The sequence below is a fragment of the Patella vulgata genome, chromosome 2, assembly GCF_932274485.2.
Source record: "Patella vulgata chromosome 2, xgPatVulg1.2, whole genome shotgun sequence".
Classification (NCBI taxonomy): Eukaryota; Metazoa; Mollusca; class Gastropoda; family Patellidae; genus Patella; species Patella vulgata.
In genome coordinates, this window is record NC_065880.2 from 29,308,405 (window position 1) to 29,327,051 (window position 18,647).

Genomic DNA, 18,647 nt, shown 5'->3' on the forward strand with positions numbered 1-18,647 from the left:
CAAAATTTCACTCATAGCACACTGTATGGCGTATGCCCGTCTTCAATTAGCCCAGGTTAGGTGCAGAAGCGTAGGACGTTAAACCCCATTTCATTCATTGCAAATCGCCTACACTATAAATAGACTTACACTCACCCGCTGAACAAGAAATGTATGACATACAGATGTTTATCAATATTGGTAATGAATAGCAGTGAATTACTGATTTTCTTAATTTCTTGGTATGCAAGTGTTTTTTTTTTAAATTCTGAAAGATCATAATTTACTTCTGTATCTTTCTCAGCACAGTTGTTGAGAATTTACATAATTTCTGTGCAATTATTTGATAGTCTGTTGTGGTCAATAAGCAGTTTTTTTGTACCCGACTGCCTTTATTTCTGAAGATTAAATTAGCCTCTATTACAATGTGTGTGACTGTAATACAACTGTAGTGACTTTGTTTTAGAAATTTCTTTTGACAGATGCTAAAATAGAAGGTAATGGACATGTTCTTGTCATTTAATAAGATTCTCATATATAGAATAATTTGTATTGTTCTACTATCAGGACTGTTTAATCATGAATTATTAACAAAACACATAATGTAGTCCTCTGTTGACGACTGTACACTATTCTAAACACCAATCATGAGCTGGAGCCTTTATTGATGAAAACTTTTAAAAATATTTTAAGAGTTCAGTCTTATGATTGGCTAAGAGTTACAACTTGTGCTAGGATATTAACCCGCAACCAATTAAAAGGCTGCATAGTTCAAATGTTTTAGTTTAAGTTTTTAGGAATAAGGCCCCGGACATGGCTTCTGTATGTGGCACAATCTGTACCATTTGTTGATTTTTATAGTTATGAGGTTGGTCATAACTATGTTTGAAAGTAGGCTTTGGAAAAATATGCTAGTTTTAGAGTGTGAATTGACTGATCGGTCCCAAGCACTTTTGATAATTTTTCAAGACAAACGGTCCTGACCAATACATATGAGTAGGTTGGAAACCTTAATGTATGATTTATATACATGGTTTAGATCACTTGTTATAGTACTTCAGTTGGTAACTCCCACCATGGTATTCTGATGTGGTGCATGACAATACAATAAAGACACAATATTCCAGACTGTAACTAAAATATATACTTGCAGACCATAGATACAACAAACAATAATCTTACATATAGCAAATTCTGGCACAATCTGGCTTTAAGTGAACTTTGTGAAGCCTATTCAAGACCAAATCAAAATTTAGAAATGTCTTCATTATTTATATTGTTCACAATCAGTATGAAAAATGTTTGAAATCTTTAAAAAGAATGAAACGTAAGTTTTACTAATAGAAACTGTTCAGTTTTTTTTTGTTTTTTTTTTTCTAAACCTGTTTATCTTGTTAGAACTATTAATACATTAATAATCATACCATTGAAATCTTGCATGTCAGTATAACCCCAATGGCTATTTCTCGGAATGTACTCATATCTGCATGCAATGTATTATATGACATCAATTGCTTATAATGTATGCACATAGCAAAAAAAATTATTTATGAGCTTGACTGTTTTACATATATTTATATAGTATAATCCCCAAGGACAGAATTTTTAAATCTGGGAATTTTGTTTAACTATATATATGTATATCGGATATAGAAAATTTGATATTAAATAAATTCATGTTGTATAAAAAGTATGATTTATGGGTATGATTCATGAGCAGATTTAGATCTGTTTAACATGTGTTCTTACAAACAGAATTTTAATATAATGAAATAAATAATGAGTATTCAATCAACATTAAGGGACCATCGCAGAATTTCAACACTTGAGTCCACGTGGAACCGGGTGTGTGGGTGGGTTGAATGACACTGTGGATAGAAAATGATAAATGATAAAGATTTAAATTGTGTGAATTTTATATAATTAAAGCGACTTAAAAGTTAACATTTTTATGCTTTTAAATTAAAGATTTAAATTAAGTGATATTTATTGTGATTTTTAAAAATATTTTGTAGTAACTGTACAGGAGACACCTTATCTGATACTGGGAGCTGATAATCAAGTTTGTAAACAAAACATCAAAAATTTAATTGGATTGCCCAAGAAAATTTATGCAACAGAGTCAAGAGATATTAAAGTCACAGGTAAGCTCAAGATTTTTTTGGGAGCTTGTGGAAAATAAATATATTTACGTATACATAAAGTACTATATAACATAGACAGATTGTTGAAATAGATCGTAGATAGAACATCAATTATTTGAGTAAAGATAAGTCTAGAACTATTGATTTTAGTTGAACATAACAAAATTTGAGTACCTGGCATCATAAAATTTTGACGGAAATGTGTTAAAGATATCAATAAAATAAAAATGCAGAAAGAATACAAATCTTTGCCTGACAAAATGATGGACACCAGAGGGATTGTACCTGAGAAAGCCTGACATTGTCTGTGACAGATGCCTTATTTCCAGGCTTGAATATTATTCAAATGATATGTAGTTTGATAACTAATCAGTTTATACATACATATGAATTGATATTAGATAATAGAGGTGTGCAGGGATGGGGCCGGGTGGCATACAAGTTGAGACAAATTTGAAATGTGGATGGTTTGAAATTTGAATGTTGATCTGTGCTTTAATAAGCAGGAACAAAAGTGGAGAACCAGTTAGTTAATACATATGATAGGTAGAATTTTACTGTTACATTGACATATAACAGATAAGAAATCTATAATCTGAGACAAAGTTTTAACAGTCAAATGGCTACCGGTATTGTTTACAACAATATGCTTTTGACAACAAAATATTTCACTTTTTGAATATAAATAATAATACATTATCAAAGAAGCATTAGCACTATCAAAATTAAATGACTAAAGTTTCTGAGAATAAGTCATTGACATCAGAATAGTTCCATTTTTAAATATAAATAATACAGTATTAAAGAAGCATTGGAATTGCCACTGTGGAGTTCTTTGCCAGTTGATAAATTTGTATAGATTTGATATGATTTAACTGCAACACCAATGTACACCAGTGGTGACAGTGGTGTTCTTATCAGATAAAATGTAAAATTTGCAACGACTATATATACTAGTCCATCATTGCTATGCTATAGATGTTTCATACACATTACAGTCAATTGTCGTTGTCACTGAGGTATTCAGAGCTCAGGTAAAATGCCTAAATCTAAGTAGATCAGGCTTGAATTTTAGATAATTAAGGTTAGCCTAAGGTTATTTTGAATATAATGTTATAGAAAATATATGATATTTGATCTATTGTTCAATTGATAATGCAACTTTTTCACAGCTATATTGCATACATTACATGATGGTTGTGTATCCACTTGGCTTGCCTATGTTGCTTGATTTATAAAAGCCATAGAACTATCTATAGCGAACTAATACAATCAAACCTGCAGAAAAATATCTTAATTCATGCTTAAATACTAAAATTGATTTAACTGATGTAAATGTAACTTGGTTATATAAGGTAACTGGATTAGAAAAAGTTACAAAAATATTTTATAAAGACATCAACCTTTGGCAAGGATCTTTATGGAACAACATAACCGTATGAAAATGCTAAATCAGCTAAAACTGTACAGCACTTCAGGACATTGCTTAAAGATGCTTTCCTGCTTACAAACTGTGTGATTTGATGATATATTTGGACTTAAAACATATACAAACTATTTTTCTGTCAAAATTTTAATTCAAGTCCCTTTCGAAACATTTTAACTACCCCATGATGCAATAATCTATTTAAGAAACCTTGTTTGTTACGTGACTTGATATAGTCCATTTTTAGTTAATATTTGTAGCTAGTTGCTGTCCATACCATAAATATTGAAGCCTAAGTAAATTCTTGGATTATCCCATGCCAACTTATGTTTCCGGTTTAATTGTTAGCCATAAGATCAACAGATAAGAAGTGCTCCATATGTCACTCGAGAACACAGGCTGTCGGCACCCCATGGGTGTTTTTCAAAGAATCCAATATTTTTCTAGTAAGATTAGGTGTCTATCGATCTACTTTCCATATATACCAAATATGCCATACCTTTATTAGAAATAACTACCCTATAAATACTTTTGTGGGAATGTATTTTTAAGACACACTTTTTCAAGAAAAGCATTCAGTGTTAGAATAGATCTCACATGTACACGAATGTTGCACTATATGATGCAAGAATTATTATTATTAATATTATTTCACAGTGTCCTGGATATGTAATAATTATTCAAGTATATCTAATTGATTCTTTCTCTTCTTTCTTCTGTCTGTTTTTCTATCTAATTCTGTCTTTCTATCTATCTATGCTAACCAAGGATTGGAAGTTATATTTGAGGCTGAAGGAGAAATTAAAGGTAAAATGTGCACCAATTTGTCTCCCCTTCCATTATTGATGTTTTTGTGTAGCCTATGTGTATTAAACAACTTTCATTTTGTTTTTATTGTATATTGTATTTTTGGGGTATTTTTAAAAAGCTAATAAACTTTTTTTGTTATTGTTTACAGTTTTGAGAGAAAATGATTTCCAAAAATGGTCATTATTGTGCAAATGATCTAAAGTAACATACCCAGATGATTAATTATACAAATTTAATTGTTGATGTATACTATCCGTGTTTATATGTATTTTATTACTGACATAGTAACTAAGATGTTTATTGACTGATTACTGAGTGTGTTCATTCATTTAAGATTTTGAAAGTGATTTGAAATATAATAATATTTTACTATATAAATAACACCCTTATTCAACTGTTACTTGAAAGGGGGAAAATGCATTGCAAAATAACTGGATTTTAATGTTTACAGGTAATTTATTCATTTGGTGCACGATATCGTCGTTTAATGTTTGAAACAGTATTAAATGAACAATAACAGTACTCTAAATTCTAAACAGGAGGTGTTTATCTCCTAAATAACTATCATTTTAAATGTTATTTGTAAAAGAAAATGCATTTTAAAATATTTGTGTGTGTTTTATGATTACAGTATGGTATAAGATAACATGTTCAATATATTTAGTTTCAATATTTTATTTTTTGTGGCATGCTAAGTGTATTAAAAAATCTGTTTTAACTTATTTACTTAGGGTCTACTTTTATATAATATTTCTTATTTAGGTATAGGCTGTATTTAATAGGCTAAAGTAGACAAGGAAAAATCACAAGTTACGCTTTGTATAATATCATGAAACTTCCATAAACATTTTTGTATTGATCAACATTGTTTTATTAACTTTTTTGTCAACTTATTATTGTTCAGTTTTATTTGGTCTTAAAGGAATTATGGTCAATAAATTTTTCTAAGAAGTAATAGTACTGAAATGTGATAAGGGGCATAACTCTGTTTTTTGAGAGCCATCCAATAGTGCGCCAAATTAAATATTTAACTTTTTGATAAAATGATTTTTAGGGATGAAATATATAATACTTATGAGAAGAAATATAGTAAGTTACACTAAAATGATAAAACATGATAAGGGGATAACCCTGTTTTTTAACACCATGCATTGGTAGCAGCAAAACTAGTATGAATTGATTTTTAGAGATGAAATATATTATATCAATGATTATTATTTCCAGGAGTTGGTATTCATACAAAAAGACAAGAAATTATTGTTAGTGATTCTACCGGCAAAGTGCATATTGTTCCTGTAGGAGATGATAAATCTAATGCTAGATCACACATATATCCCAGTATATTAAGGCCTACTACTATTAGTGTTGATTGGTTGAATGATAGAGCTTTTATCATCAGTAGAGATAGGGTATGTATTGTAACATATATCTTATGATCATCCCTAATAATAGTATTGATCACGCCGGTCCAAATTGTCTCCGGTCCCATTGTAGTGAATATCGCTTGGTTAGTATAGAGCTGGCTCACTAACCTGGGCAACCTTTGGTTAATCTGATTTCCTGACTATGGTTTAACTATCTGAATCCGAATTTCATTTAGTGCGGACCAGAATCCGAAAATACTGAACCTTGTTAATGTGATATGATCGGAGTAGTCCCAAGATGGTGGGTGTCGATGAAACGTAAGTGTAGAATATTTAGAAAGAATTATTTTTGTTTAACATATGATTTAAGGAAAGCTTGAAAGAATTATAAATGATAGCTACTTCTATAAGCAGATATTTTTTGTCTGAATCTATGTAAGTCTAAAAATTGAGTATTATTTCAATATTTGTGCTATGCAATAAGTAAAGTCAAATTACAAAGAATTTTGTCCATGGGGGCAGCCATCTTTAAACAGACGATGGTCCGAACTATCCACGTTCGGTATCTAGTTCCTACCACTAGTCATGAAAAAATTATAACCAAAGGTCGCCCAGGTCGTCCCAGGTTTTATCCGGGTGTTGTCCAAGAAATTTTCAGAAGATTTTCCAGTCTGGTTTCCCCTCGGGCAATTAGGGAATACCTATCAATAAAACCTTCAAATATATCACTGTTACACAGTAATGATGTAGGAATTCGAATTTCGTGAAAATCGAACCAAAACTGCCGGACAAAATGGCTGCCCCTCGTATGCAAATAGTGTAAAAATATGGTATATCAAGGTTGTGGACCCTCTAGAGGCCACAATTTTGATCCAATTTTGATGAAACTTGAAATACATGTTTATTACCTACAGATCGTGGTTCTTGTCGATATTCGTGCATATCGGATTGTAAGTTTCTGAATTATTGCCCTTGATTCTACGAAAAAATCTCTTTTTGTTTAACTTGTTCTCTATCCATCTCTTGCAAAATGTGGGTGTATCTGCCTGGCAGCCGCTGGTTTTTGTCTGAAAGTGACATATAATATGTTGATGGGACCCATCATAATAAATTGTTCAAATATGAAATAAAATGAAATGGGGTTTAACATCTTACTTTCTGCACCAACTGGGCTAAAGAAGACAGAGTTCAAATATGACTTAAATTATATCATTGTCATGACTACCTTTGGTTCAGAACAATTTAATAATGTCAAAATTTATCCGGGTGTTGTCCAAGAAATTTTCAGAAGATTTTCCAGTCTGGTTTCCCCTCGGGCAATGAAAAGTGTCTAGATGTTTGGATGATATGAATACCTGTGATTCCGTGTATACCATTGGCAGCACGTTTAAGACCCCCTGACAGTTGGAAATCGAAATTAGAGTAGGTTGTAGCTTTTCTGTTTGGACAAAATGTCCCTCATAGCACACAGTAAAAAAGTCTCAGGTCTTCTTTCCTCTTAACCAATCATTAGAGGAAGGAAAATGGGCATTGACACTGTAGGCCCTATAGACAATACAGGAAGATTGTATAACAAAACAAAGATAAAACAAACAATACAAGAATACATCCCAGGATATAAGATTGAGACATCCAGATGTTAAATTTGAATCCTTGCATTTATGGCCTTGATTCCATGAGTGAATGTGTTAATAATTTTAAAATTTGTTAAGAAAAATATCTTGCTAAACCAATTCAAATAAAATAAGTAAAAAAATTGACTAGATGGCAAATTTTGAAGTGAAAGCCATGTATGTAAATAAAATATATGCACATGTTTTTATTCAAATTTTTAATATGATAAATGATTGTTGTTTATTTTTAGATTTACAGTTGTCCCCTGTATGCTAAAACTGATGTATGTGTTGTTGTTATTAGTGGTCTCAAGTCAATTAATGCTGATGTTAAAGTTGATCCCCTAAATGGGTAGGTTTTGAACATTTCATGTACAGTTCTGGGGATTGGGTGGTCAAAAAGTTTTTGAGTTACAAATTTCTATTATTTGTCTGCCTTGTTTGATAGTATGGATTTGGTCTCATTATCGTTTGTGACAGTCGGAAATATGGATTTGACCTCATTATTGTGACAGTAGGCTAATACAGTACCAGCCTTGGTGTGTGCAACTTATACAAATAAAATTGATATATTTTTGAATAAATGTTTTTTTATTTGTATGTTACAGTTACATGTATTATAGTGATTACGGACTGGGGAGAGGTATTTACCGTGTAGATTTAGCAGATGTTGGAAAACCAGGACCAATTAAGCAAAAACAAATGGTCTTCTACGACCGCATCACATCGTTTGCTATGGATTTTAGCAATATGCAACTTTACTATCCTAACTCTACGAAAAACACCATGATGGCTTCATATTTTGATGGTTCAGATGTGCAGGATATTAGAAGAGATGTTTCACAGGGCAACTTCTCCAACATGTTGAGTATGACTTACTATGATGGTAAATTTTATTGGTCCAGTGGAAATGGTATAATAGGTGAAGAATACGATAAAGACCATAATACGTATAGACAGAATAATCTACTCTTCTTTAACACACATTACAGTGGTTTGAATATATATCACCCTACAGTACAACCCACACCAGGTAATAATGTGTCATTTAAAAAAAAGGCAAATTAGCTAATTTTGTTATAAAATAGTCCAATTTCAGGCAATGTTCATAGAATTTTTAGGCAGAAGTTTGACAATTAGGGAATACCTATCAATAAAACCTTCAAATATATCACTGTTACACTGTAATGATGTAGGAATTCGAATTTCGTGAAAATCGAACCAAAACTGCCGGACAAAATGGCTGCCCCTCGTATGCAAATAGTGTAAAAATATGGTATATCAAGGTTGTGGACCCTCTAGAGGCCACAATTTTGATCCAATTTTGATGAAACTTGAAATACATGTTTATTACCTACAGATCGTGGTTCTTGTCGATATTCGTGCATATCGGATTGTAAGTTTCTGAATTATTGCCCTTGATTCTACGAAAAAATCTCTTTTTGTTTAACTTGTTCTCTATCCATCTCTTGCAAAATGTGGGTGTATCTGCCTGGCAGCCGCTGGTTTTTGTCTGAAAGTGACATATAATATGTTGATGGGACCCATCATAATAAATTGTTCAAATATGAAATAAAATGAAATGGGGTTTAACATCTTACTTTCTGCACCAACTGGGCTAAAGAAGACAGAGTTCAAATATGACTTAAATTATATCATTGTCATGACTACCTTTGGTTCAGAACAATTTAATAATGTCAAAATTATACTGTACTTATCATTGTTGCAACTTGTGAGCAAAACAAGCCTTTAACATCAATGACATAAAACTACAAAGATAATGCATCCATGCTATTGAATTGGACCCTGGCTATACCTAGACATTATAAAGGAACATGACAAGATTCTTCACAGTCATGCTGGTTTTACCTCAATCATGAACGGCTCTTTGGGCAAGTTTCTCAAGAAACATTTGTTTGCGATATCACCTTCGTTGGCAATCAGACGTTAACATAGTTGTACTTTTCACTCACCTGTCCTTATATAGCACAGATTCCATTTACTCCTGTATAGTTTATATTAATAGTACATGTTTCTATTTTAGTACCTTTTACTGCACCTAGAGGTATCCAGGCATTATTTAATTCAAATTCAGCTCAGATTTCTTGGAAAGCACCAGAAAAACTCCAATATCAAGGTAAAGTATGCATCTGTGGAAAGTTTAAGCTTGATCTGTAAATTTACAATGAAAATTTATTAGCTATGTAAAATTCATACTCTATGTATCTTTTTTATATCTGGCTTTATCTGTCATTCCATGACAGTTATCAACACATACAATCCTGTGAAGTCAACAATTTTTTTTTTGGACCAAGATCAAAGAGGTCTTTCCATTTTAATAAAGTGAAATATTGCCAAAGACATTCAGGCAGTTTATTTTTAAATATGAACTATAATATCTGTTTATATACAGGTAATGGAGCATGGAATAAATGGGACTATACTGTAGAAATACAGGCTAGTGGTAATAGATATAACAGATCAGTAATAACTAAACGAGCTACAAATACCAGCATAACCATATCCAAATTACAATCGGATATTCGCTACTCTATCAGGGTTAAAGCTGTGTCGGACACTGGAATTGGACCCTGGTCCGAAGTATTTATGGGAAGAACCCTCAAAAAAGGTACAAGTTTATCTGTAGAGTCTAACTGAATTTAATGTAAAGTACAACAAATTATATTATCAGCAATGAGAACTCACGAATAATAAGTTGTATCAAGTGTTCTGGTCTAGTTTTTTCCCCTGTGCCAAACATAATTGAGGAAGGATACCGATATGGACTCCTTACATCTTGATTTTGTTTACGGAGCAGATCTCTTACACTATTGTACACAGGACCATCTTAACAGCATTATAGGCCCCCGGCTGGGCGAAACAGTACACAGGGGACCCTACCTATACAACCTCTCACAAGAATAAAAATTAAAATGGTCAATAAAATTAAACATATATTTATTCTATTTTAACTTCCAACAAAATCGGTGTTTAGACAGCAAGTCACAACATGGGGTCCCTATGCTTTGTGGGGCCTCCAAACTACTGTCCTGTGTACCCATGCATTAAAAAAGACAGCCCTGATTGTTCACACATCAATCTGTTTTGCCTGGAGATTTTTAACTTACTGGACATGGATTAAACCTATTAATAACAACATTATTATGCCTGTTCCTCAATCCCTTTCAATTTCTGAATAAAATATTGTTTAAAAAAAACAAAAAGAAACATTATTATGCAAACACAAAATTTTTGCCTGAATGAATGAATGACATGCATATGACAAAGCCTGAATTTGAGCCAGATGATGGCAGTGAAAGAGCTTAATTCCATTCTTGTTTACAATTATATATGATATTGATAAGTGAATGATGATTTCTAAGAGAATCACTAACAAATGATTTGTAGACCGTGAACTTACTGTAATCTTGAATTATATACTTGTTGATTTTATAGAAATCATACCAGTAAAGATTTATGTAGCAGGACAAGGAGAAATACTGGAACATGATTTAAGGAATCATGAAGTTAAGACTGTTATTAAAACTTCTACCAAAATTACAGGTATGTATGTTGAACATGTATATATATATTAGTTAATTAACTGTCTTTAAGCAATATCGAATTATGTGCAGTTGGGTATTCATTCAATCCTTAAATACCACACAAAATGAAATGGGGTTTAACATCGTAGTTTTCTGCACCAACAGGGCTAAATAACACAGACATATATCTTGCAGTGTGCTGTAAGGGGACATTTTGCCTTGACAGTAGTGCTACAGAACATTGTCTTTAAACTGTTGACAATGGTATGCACAGAACCTTGGTTTTTCGTCACATCCAAGCAACTGGTCGATTTTCACTGACAAGTGGAAAGCAGACTGGAAATTCCTTAGAAACTTTTTCAACCAATACTGGGACCTTGTGGTTAGTGAACTAGCATCGTACTTCATTAAGCCACTATGATATCCTTAATACCACACAAACCAATTTATTGAGTAATTAGGCAGTTTGATAATTATGTATTTGATACAACAGATCTGACATGGCATAGTGATATGGTTATGTGGACAACATCATCAGGTGATCTATACCGATATGACAGACACACAGGACAACAGTCTACTATTAAAGAAGCTCACATTGCCTCTTGTTTGGCATATGATTGGTTGGGGAAAAAGATCTTTTGGTCAGAACCTGATAAACGTGTGGTAAGTACGATCAGTTTGACAATTTGTTCTTGTACCCTGATATGGTATATTTATGCTCTATCAGCAAAATCACTGTCTTTAGAATAATAAAAACTCTTAATTTTTGGCATTTACAAATTACAGTAGATCTTTACTATAAATGTTATTGTTGGGTGTTTCACATGTGTCATAGCAAGAACAACTTATATTATACACCAGGACTTCACTATGATACCGATTTTGCGGGTTAAATACTTCTCTTATGACTTATATGCACTAAGACTTCACTATAATACTGATGTTAGGGGCTAAAGACTTCTCTCATGACTAATATATTATTATACACTAGGACTTCACTATAATACTGATGTTGGGAGCTAGAATCTTCATTTATGACTTATTTATTACACTAGAACTTCACTGTAATACTGATGCTGGGGGCTAAAGACTTCTCTCATAACTAATATATTATACACTAGAACTTCACTATAATACTGATAATGGGAGCTAAAGAATTCTCTTATTTATATTATTATTTATTATACACTAGAATTTTGCTATAATACTGATGTTGGGAGCTAGAATCTTCTTTTATGACTTTTGTTTACACTAGATTACTAGAACTTATTAAGACTCATGATTTATTATACACTAGAACTTCACTGTGATACTGATGTTGGGAGCTTAACCCTTTCAATGCTAGACGTAAATCCACTGCCTGTGCTAGACCCTTTTTTGAGGAAAAAAGGGGGGCTATCATGTTCACATATTGGGCTTGTTCATCATGCACGGGAGACAATGCCATGGGCGGAACGTCACGCAACAAATCACACACTTCATAATACCAATCGGCAATCACTGTCCTGACTACTATCATTATCAAGTAACTGGAAACGAATCATGTGTATCACCTGTTGGTGTCCACCTGTTGGTCAGCAAGACGTCATTCACGAATTCGTCGAGAGTGCATCGTCTACGTTGTCACAATGCACTCCACCATTTTATGGTTTGCCACTTTGAAACGTGGAAATATGTTCTAGTGTATAGAAAATACAATAGAGGGCACTTGCACTTACGGTACTAATTTTAGCAAGGGTTTTACTGAGTACACGTTAATACCGGGTACGCGTATTTTAACGACATTTTATAATACCCGGTAGACGCAATGAAAGGGTTAAGTCTTCTCTTATGACTTATTTAGTACCTATATTATAAGTCTTCTCTTATGACTTATTTAGTACCTATATTATAATCGGACAGCGACTTCAACATTTTTTTTTAAAGACAGATGACAATGGTTTAAATGTTTTATGATTGAATATTCCAAAATTTATGAGATTAGAAAAATGTTTTTACTGGGAATGAAATGTTGGAAATGAGAGTTTTTATTTAGAAGCTTTAGATTTTGCTGATTAAAATGATAGGATAGGATAAAAGTGTGATATGCTGCTTGGATAAAAATATGAGTAATGGTCTTGTTTATGAATACATTATAGTTGCAATGTTCTAATCTTTGCAAGAAGCAATCCTGAAAGTAGACATAATTCTGAATAAAAAAATCATATTGATTTTGCTTTTATAAGGCTTTCTAGGTAAAAAGCAAAGCTTTGCTTTTAATTGGCTTTGCTTATAAAAAATAGTGTTTGTTGATGGTTATTTATGATGGAAAAGAAACATAAAAAACATTGTTTGATTATTTCTGTGAGAAAAAAAATTATGCAATTACATTTCTGGAGATTTTAAGAAAACCAAAAACGCCATTAGATTATTTCTGTGAAAAACAAATTATATAATTAAATTTCTTTTATCCTTCTATCTAAAAGAAGTGGAAAAGTCATAGGAAATCTTTATTAAGGGAGCATAGTCTAGGGCAGTGGGTGGATAGTGTGGTAAGTTATGTGGTCATTTTGTGGTAGCAGACCAATGTTCAAAATGTTCAGTTCTTCCAACAGTTATATGACAAAGTCACATTTTACGAACCAAGAACATAGTGCTTTTCACTTATATTTGTATCATTTCTGGCAGAATTACTGATTGTAGATTCTATTTTTGAAGATATCATTAAATAGTTTGGAGATATACCATCTTAAATACAACTTCTAGTGTATATAATTAAGGCGCCTGAATCATGAAAACTTAAAGTATTTTAAATATACTGGTAAAACATTTTTATTGGATTAAGGAGCTAAAATCATAACAGAAATATTAGCTTTTGACCAATGAAAACATTTTGAATATTTAATGATAAAGCTCCCAAAGCTATACTGTATCTGAACATAACCAAAAGATTGAGACTTTTAAACTTTATGATATACAGCAAATATTGAGAATATTTTAATAGAAATAGATTTATTAAAATAAAGGAAATGGTATGACTTACATATTTTTAGGATTGAAATTTTAAAAAGCTTTGTCATTATAACTTGTTGATGTCCCCAAATTTCATGTGTAAAGTGTGATGAGTGCAGCATGGATCTGATGTCAATAATACAATAAAAATCATTACTATTGTAATCTCTTAATGTTTTATGTTTTGGTTTCTTAATGTAGGTTTTGTTATTACCATCCTTATATTAATGGTGCCCGTACTTATGGTTTTATTTTTATCTACCAAATATATATTTTGTTTGAATTTGAATAATTATTTAGATTTTTATTTTGTCCTATTAAATACATTTGTTAAAGTATCTTGAATGATTGATTTTTATTTTAATTTTGAGGAATGTTTTGTTAGAGTACATGTGGTTTTTGTAAGAAATGTTAGTCAATAATATTGTTTTTTTTATCTTATATTTTGCATGAAAGTGTGTGGTAAATAATATTTTTCAGGAATTTTACATGAAAGTCTTTCAAAAAATTTATACAGATTAATATGTACACATTGTTGCAAATATTTTAATGTAATCTCTGAAATTCTAATGGAATTTGTAGATAATTATTTCAACACCAATTATTCAACAAAGACTTGTTATTATAAATCTCACTTAGGTATTAGTTTGATGTACTTATTATTATTTTATTATAAACTTTAAAAATCACAATTGTGAAAACTATGTAATATATTTTATTTAGGGTGTAATTAAACACAACTCTAATTTATGTTTTCAGGTTTCATTCATTGAAAAAAATATTCTAGATAAATGTTTCCATTGTTTCAGATAAGAAGATCAGATATTCATGGTATTATAAATGATTCAATCTACCAAACGGCTGCCAGGGATATGGTTATTGATTCCGTTGCAGGTAGAATTTATTGGGCAACTATTAATACAATTGAATCAACTTATTTAAATGGTGAAGATCATACCCAAATATTCACCATCCCTTTCTTTTCGGGTAAACATGTCATAAGTTTAACTATCAACTTTGACCTTCAGAAGGTCATGTGGTATGTGAAGAGTTATGAGAATCAAGATTTATATGTAGCCGATTTAGTTGGTTTAAATGGTGCAGAATCAAGTTTAGCTGCTACCACTGTACAGAAGTTTGGTGATTTTAACAATATCTTGAGGTAAGTGGGGAAACAAAATGAAATAAGATGAAATGGGCTTAACATCCTACTTTTCTGTGCGAAGTGAGCTAATCAAGATGGGCATACACCAAGCAGTGTGCTATTAGGGACATTTTGAATTGCAACTGTCAAGGGTTATTTTATGTGCAGGCCATCATGTACACAGGATCTTGGTTTATCGTATCATCCAAACAACTAGAAGCTTATCCTTGTACTAAGAAGGGAAATGTAATCACTTTTAATCATAGTTGTTCAGAAATGGTTATCTTTAAGGTGGCAATTAGTCTATTAAGTCAGAATTGTTGTTGTCATTAAACAGATATTAAACAAAATAATAGTTGAATAAATTTTAGTTTTAGCTCTATCTAGTATTTGCAATGTACTGGACCAAAACAAAAAAATTAATTGCAAGATAAATCTCAGAATTTATTTATAAAATGATGCAGTGTTTTAGAAAGACAAATATTGTAAGAATTTTAATACAGCTTCCAAATTGTCCACAGGCTGTGGTGTGAGGTGGAGCTTGTGGATTGGGTTGTATGTGACAAGGAGTAGGGTCGTTCGTCCAACCTCGTGGGTTTTCTCTGGGTCCTCCGTTTTCCTCCCACTACTAAAGACCCCTACATGCAAGCAAATTATTGATATAAAATTGAACCATGTTAGTCCCGAAATGACCTAGTTTTGGCAAATGGACGTTAAACCCCATTTCTCTCTCTCTCTAGCTTGTGGATTGATCCTTTAAGACAACTATTGAGAAGACACTGTTTGTCAGTTCCTAGGACAACTCCTGCATAAATAGAACTTATTCTATACTTCAGGATTTATTAATTGGTAGGCCAGAAAATCTAAGCTATACTGATTTTACCATCCACATGAAAGGATTTGTCCTATAGATATAAGACCTCAAGATAAATCCACTAGTGTGACTCTGCGGTTACACTTCTTTTAATATTGCTATGTTTATCTATGTTTGTTTCAGATCGTCAGGATTACAGTATTATTCATATCATCTATTCTGGTTAGATAAATCAGAATCTCTTGTAGTTGGTGATCAGAATGGCAATTATTCTTCTCTAATATCACCTGTATCTCAAAATATTACAGCATTTACTGTCATACATCCTTCTCTACAGAAATACCCAGGTATGTACAAACATTTATTCTATATCAGCGCTTGAAATGAAAGGAGAGCTATAACTCTTGCTCTCTGAGACTTATATGAAATTGAATTTTGGAGAGCTTTTCCATATCAAATAGCTCTTGTCATCAGTTTGAATGGATTTAACAATGTTAAATTATGGATTTTAATTCTTCAAATTAATGGAGTAATATCATTATTGAAATAAAATTGAACAATATGTTAGTCCTGAAATGACCTAATTTGTGTGAGTAGATGTTAAACCCCATTTCTCTCTCTATATATGATATTTATTTTTTACTCCAGATGGGTTGAATTCAGAAACTACAGTAGTAATACCCCATCCCTTGGCAGCTGAAGATATTTCAGTTGTTGGTCATTGGTCAAGATTTAACGTCACATGGACACCAGCATCAGAAGTTAATCATGGTCATGTTTATTATAAAGTATATATACAAATTAGAGATTATGCACATCATATAGTGAGTATAGCAAAAATATTAATATGATTAAGACCACACAAATTTGAATTTTTGTTCTTATGGATAAATTATTGAACTATTGGTTCCTATTTCTTGGTAAATAAAAATAATTTGGTTGCTGTTCTCAAAGCTTTTAGTACAAATTATTGAGTTTTGAAATTTTAAACAAAAATATTATTCATGGTGGCTTTGGTAGCTGTTTATTTATCTAGATGTAGGAGAACTAAAAGTTCAATTGCTTTGGCAAAAGTCTTATAACATGTGTTTCTAGGTTCATTATTAAGAGGCAAATGTTTTTAATGGCCGATGCTGCTCTTTTAAGACCTCTTCACACTTTCATGATGTTGGCTAACCGTTTTGATATTTTCATATACAATATAATGACATGTATTTTGTTATGATTTGATTTTTGTTTGTTTTTTGTTACAGATAACGAAAGAGACCAGTTTTCCACGAGAAGGTATCTCTCCATATACTCAGATGACTGTAACTATACAACCATATACCTACTGGGGCTACGCTGATAAAATAACAGTACCAATTAGATCTCCCATGTCAGGTACGGTATATAATGCACAACATTGAAAACATTAAAACAAATTTCAATCATGAGCATTTTCATATTCCAGAAGCAATGGCCCGAGAAATCCCTCTCTAGCCATTGCTGTATTGAGACTGAAAACTTGAGTCTTTGACAGAGCATGTCTATTCTCATCATCCAATCAAATTTCTCCTGAGTACAGTAAAATAAAGGTAATTTAAAAAAAAATCCATGTGTTTGTTAGTGCTGATTTCAAGAAAAATTTTACCCTTGGGTGCATCGGGAGCAAACATCGATTCTCACATAGATAAATTTGACTCAAATCGCCGATAAAAATTCTATAAATGTTTCTATCTGTAGCAATTATTACTGCCTACCTTTAAGTATTTGATAACATTTATCTATTTTTGTGAAGAAAATCCATGAATTATTCATTTATCAAAAAAGCACACAATAAGTAACATGACAGTAGACCTCATTGTTGGCTTGTTTCATTGCAGATTGTTACTTATTTTTGTGAAGAAAATCCATGAATTATTCATTTATCAAAAAAGCACACAATAAGTAACATGACAGTCGACCTCATTGTTGGCTTGTTTCATTGCAGATTGTTACTTGATTTAGCAATATTATATTCAATATTTGATTGTATTTCTAGTACCTGAAAGTCCACAGACACCAAGAGTTTATGTGACACAAGTAAAGAATGCTTCCACTTCCCAACAATCGTTAGCAGCTGATTTCCGTTGGTCTACACCCGGTCTTATTAACGGTATACTACAGCATCACTATGTCTATCACTGGGAGAGAGATGAACGTGATGCCACTGTTGTACGGCTACCAGGAACAGCCAGACACTTTACCTTAAATCCTCTTAAACCAAATAAAACTTACTTCTTCAAGGTAAATATTCCTGATATTTGGAATTGGTTAAAAAATGAATTTGCAATGCAGGTTAATAATACTGTCATCTATGAATTGTGGTATTAACCCCACAGTGGTATATATAGTTTGTAATGATATAGAATCATCTGGGTTTAGTCTGTTGGTGGAGGTTGCCTCCTGAGTAGAAATTACGATAAATGTTTTAAAAATTGAATGTAAATCAGTTTATATACCGGTACACTGATATTACATAAATATATGCTTTCTGACCCATTTTCGTCTGTTTTAAGTTCCCAAAAATAGAGATTTAGCTCCTTTAAGTAACCATTCAAACAGTATCTTATCTTCTGCTGATAAATGCAGTCCTCATTCATCAATCAGTATTATTTCGTATTTGTTCTTATAATTTTACTTAATTGTAATTACACTTATTTTATTTTAGGTTGAAGCCTGTACAGAGGCTGGATGTGGTCCACAATCAACAGCCGTTTCAGCAAAAACTGATGGTAATTAGTTATTTGAATAATAATCAAGTAGTTTTAAAGAAAGAACAAAATACATGTA

The 18,647-nt window shown here is 31.9% G+C and overlaps 1 protein-coding gene across 1 annotated transcript in view; it reads left to right on the forward strand.

The window, feature by feature from the left end:
- The window catches only part of LOC126812387 (proto-oncogene tyrosine-protein kinase ROS), a 143,699-nt gene that overhangs the window by 102,229 nt on the left and 22,823 nt on the right, over window positions 1-18,647 (forward strand). Inside the window, exons 9-24 of the mRNA XM_050538764.2 lie at window positions 1,995-2,123; window positions 4,318-4,356; window positions 5,584-5,768; window positions 7,588-7,688; window positions 7,945-8,369; window positions 9,381-9,473; window positions 9,750-9,965; window positions 10,793-10,900; window positions 11,375-11,547; window positions 13,350-13,415; window positions 14,685-15,037; window positions 16,017-16,180; window positions 16,482-16,657; window positions 17,087-17,216; window positions 17,857-18,101; window positions 18,526-18,589. Coding sequence (XP_050394721.2) covers window positions 1,995-2,123; window positions 4,318-4,356; window positions 5,584-5,768; window positions 7,588-7,688; window positions 7,945-8,369; window positions 9,381-9,473; window positions 9,750-9,965; window positions 10,793-10,900; window positions 11,375-11,547; window positions 13,350-13,415; window positions 14,685-15,037; window positions 16,017-16,180; window positions 16,482-16,657; window positions 17,087-17,216; window positions 17,857-18,101; window positions 18,526-18,589 — 2,667 coding nt within the window. The remainder of the gene's footprint in view (window positions 1-1,994; window positions 2,124-4,317; window positions 4,357-5,583; window positions 5,769-7,587; window positions 7,689-7,944; window positions 8,370-9,380; window positions 9,474-9,749; window positions 9,966-10,792; window positions 10,901-11,374; window positions 11,548-13,349; window positions 13,416-14,684; window positions 15,038-16,016; window positions 16,181-16,481; window positions 16,658-17,086; window positions 17,217-17,856; window positions 18,102-18,525; window positions 18,590-18,647) is intronic.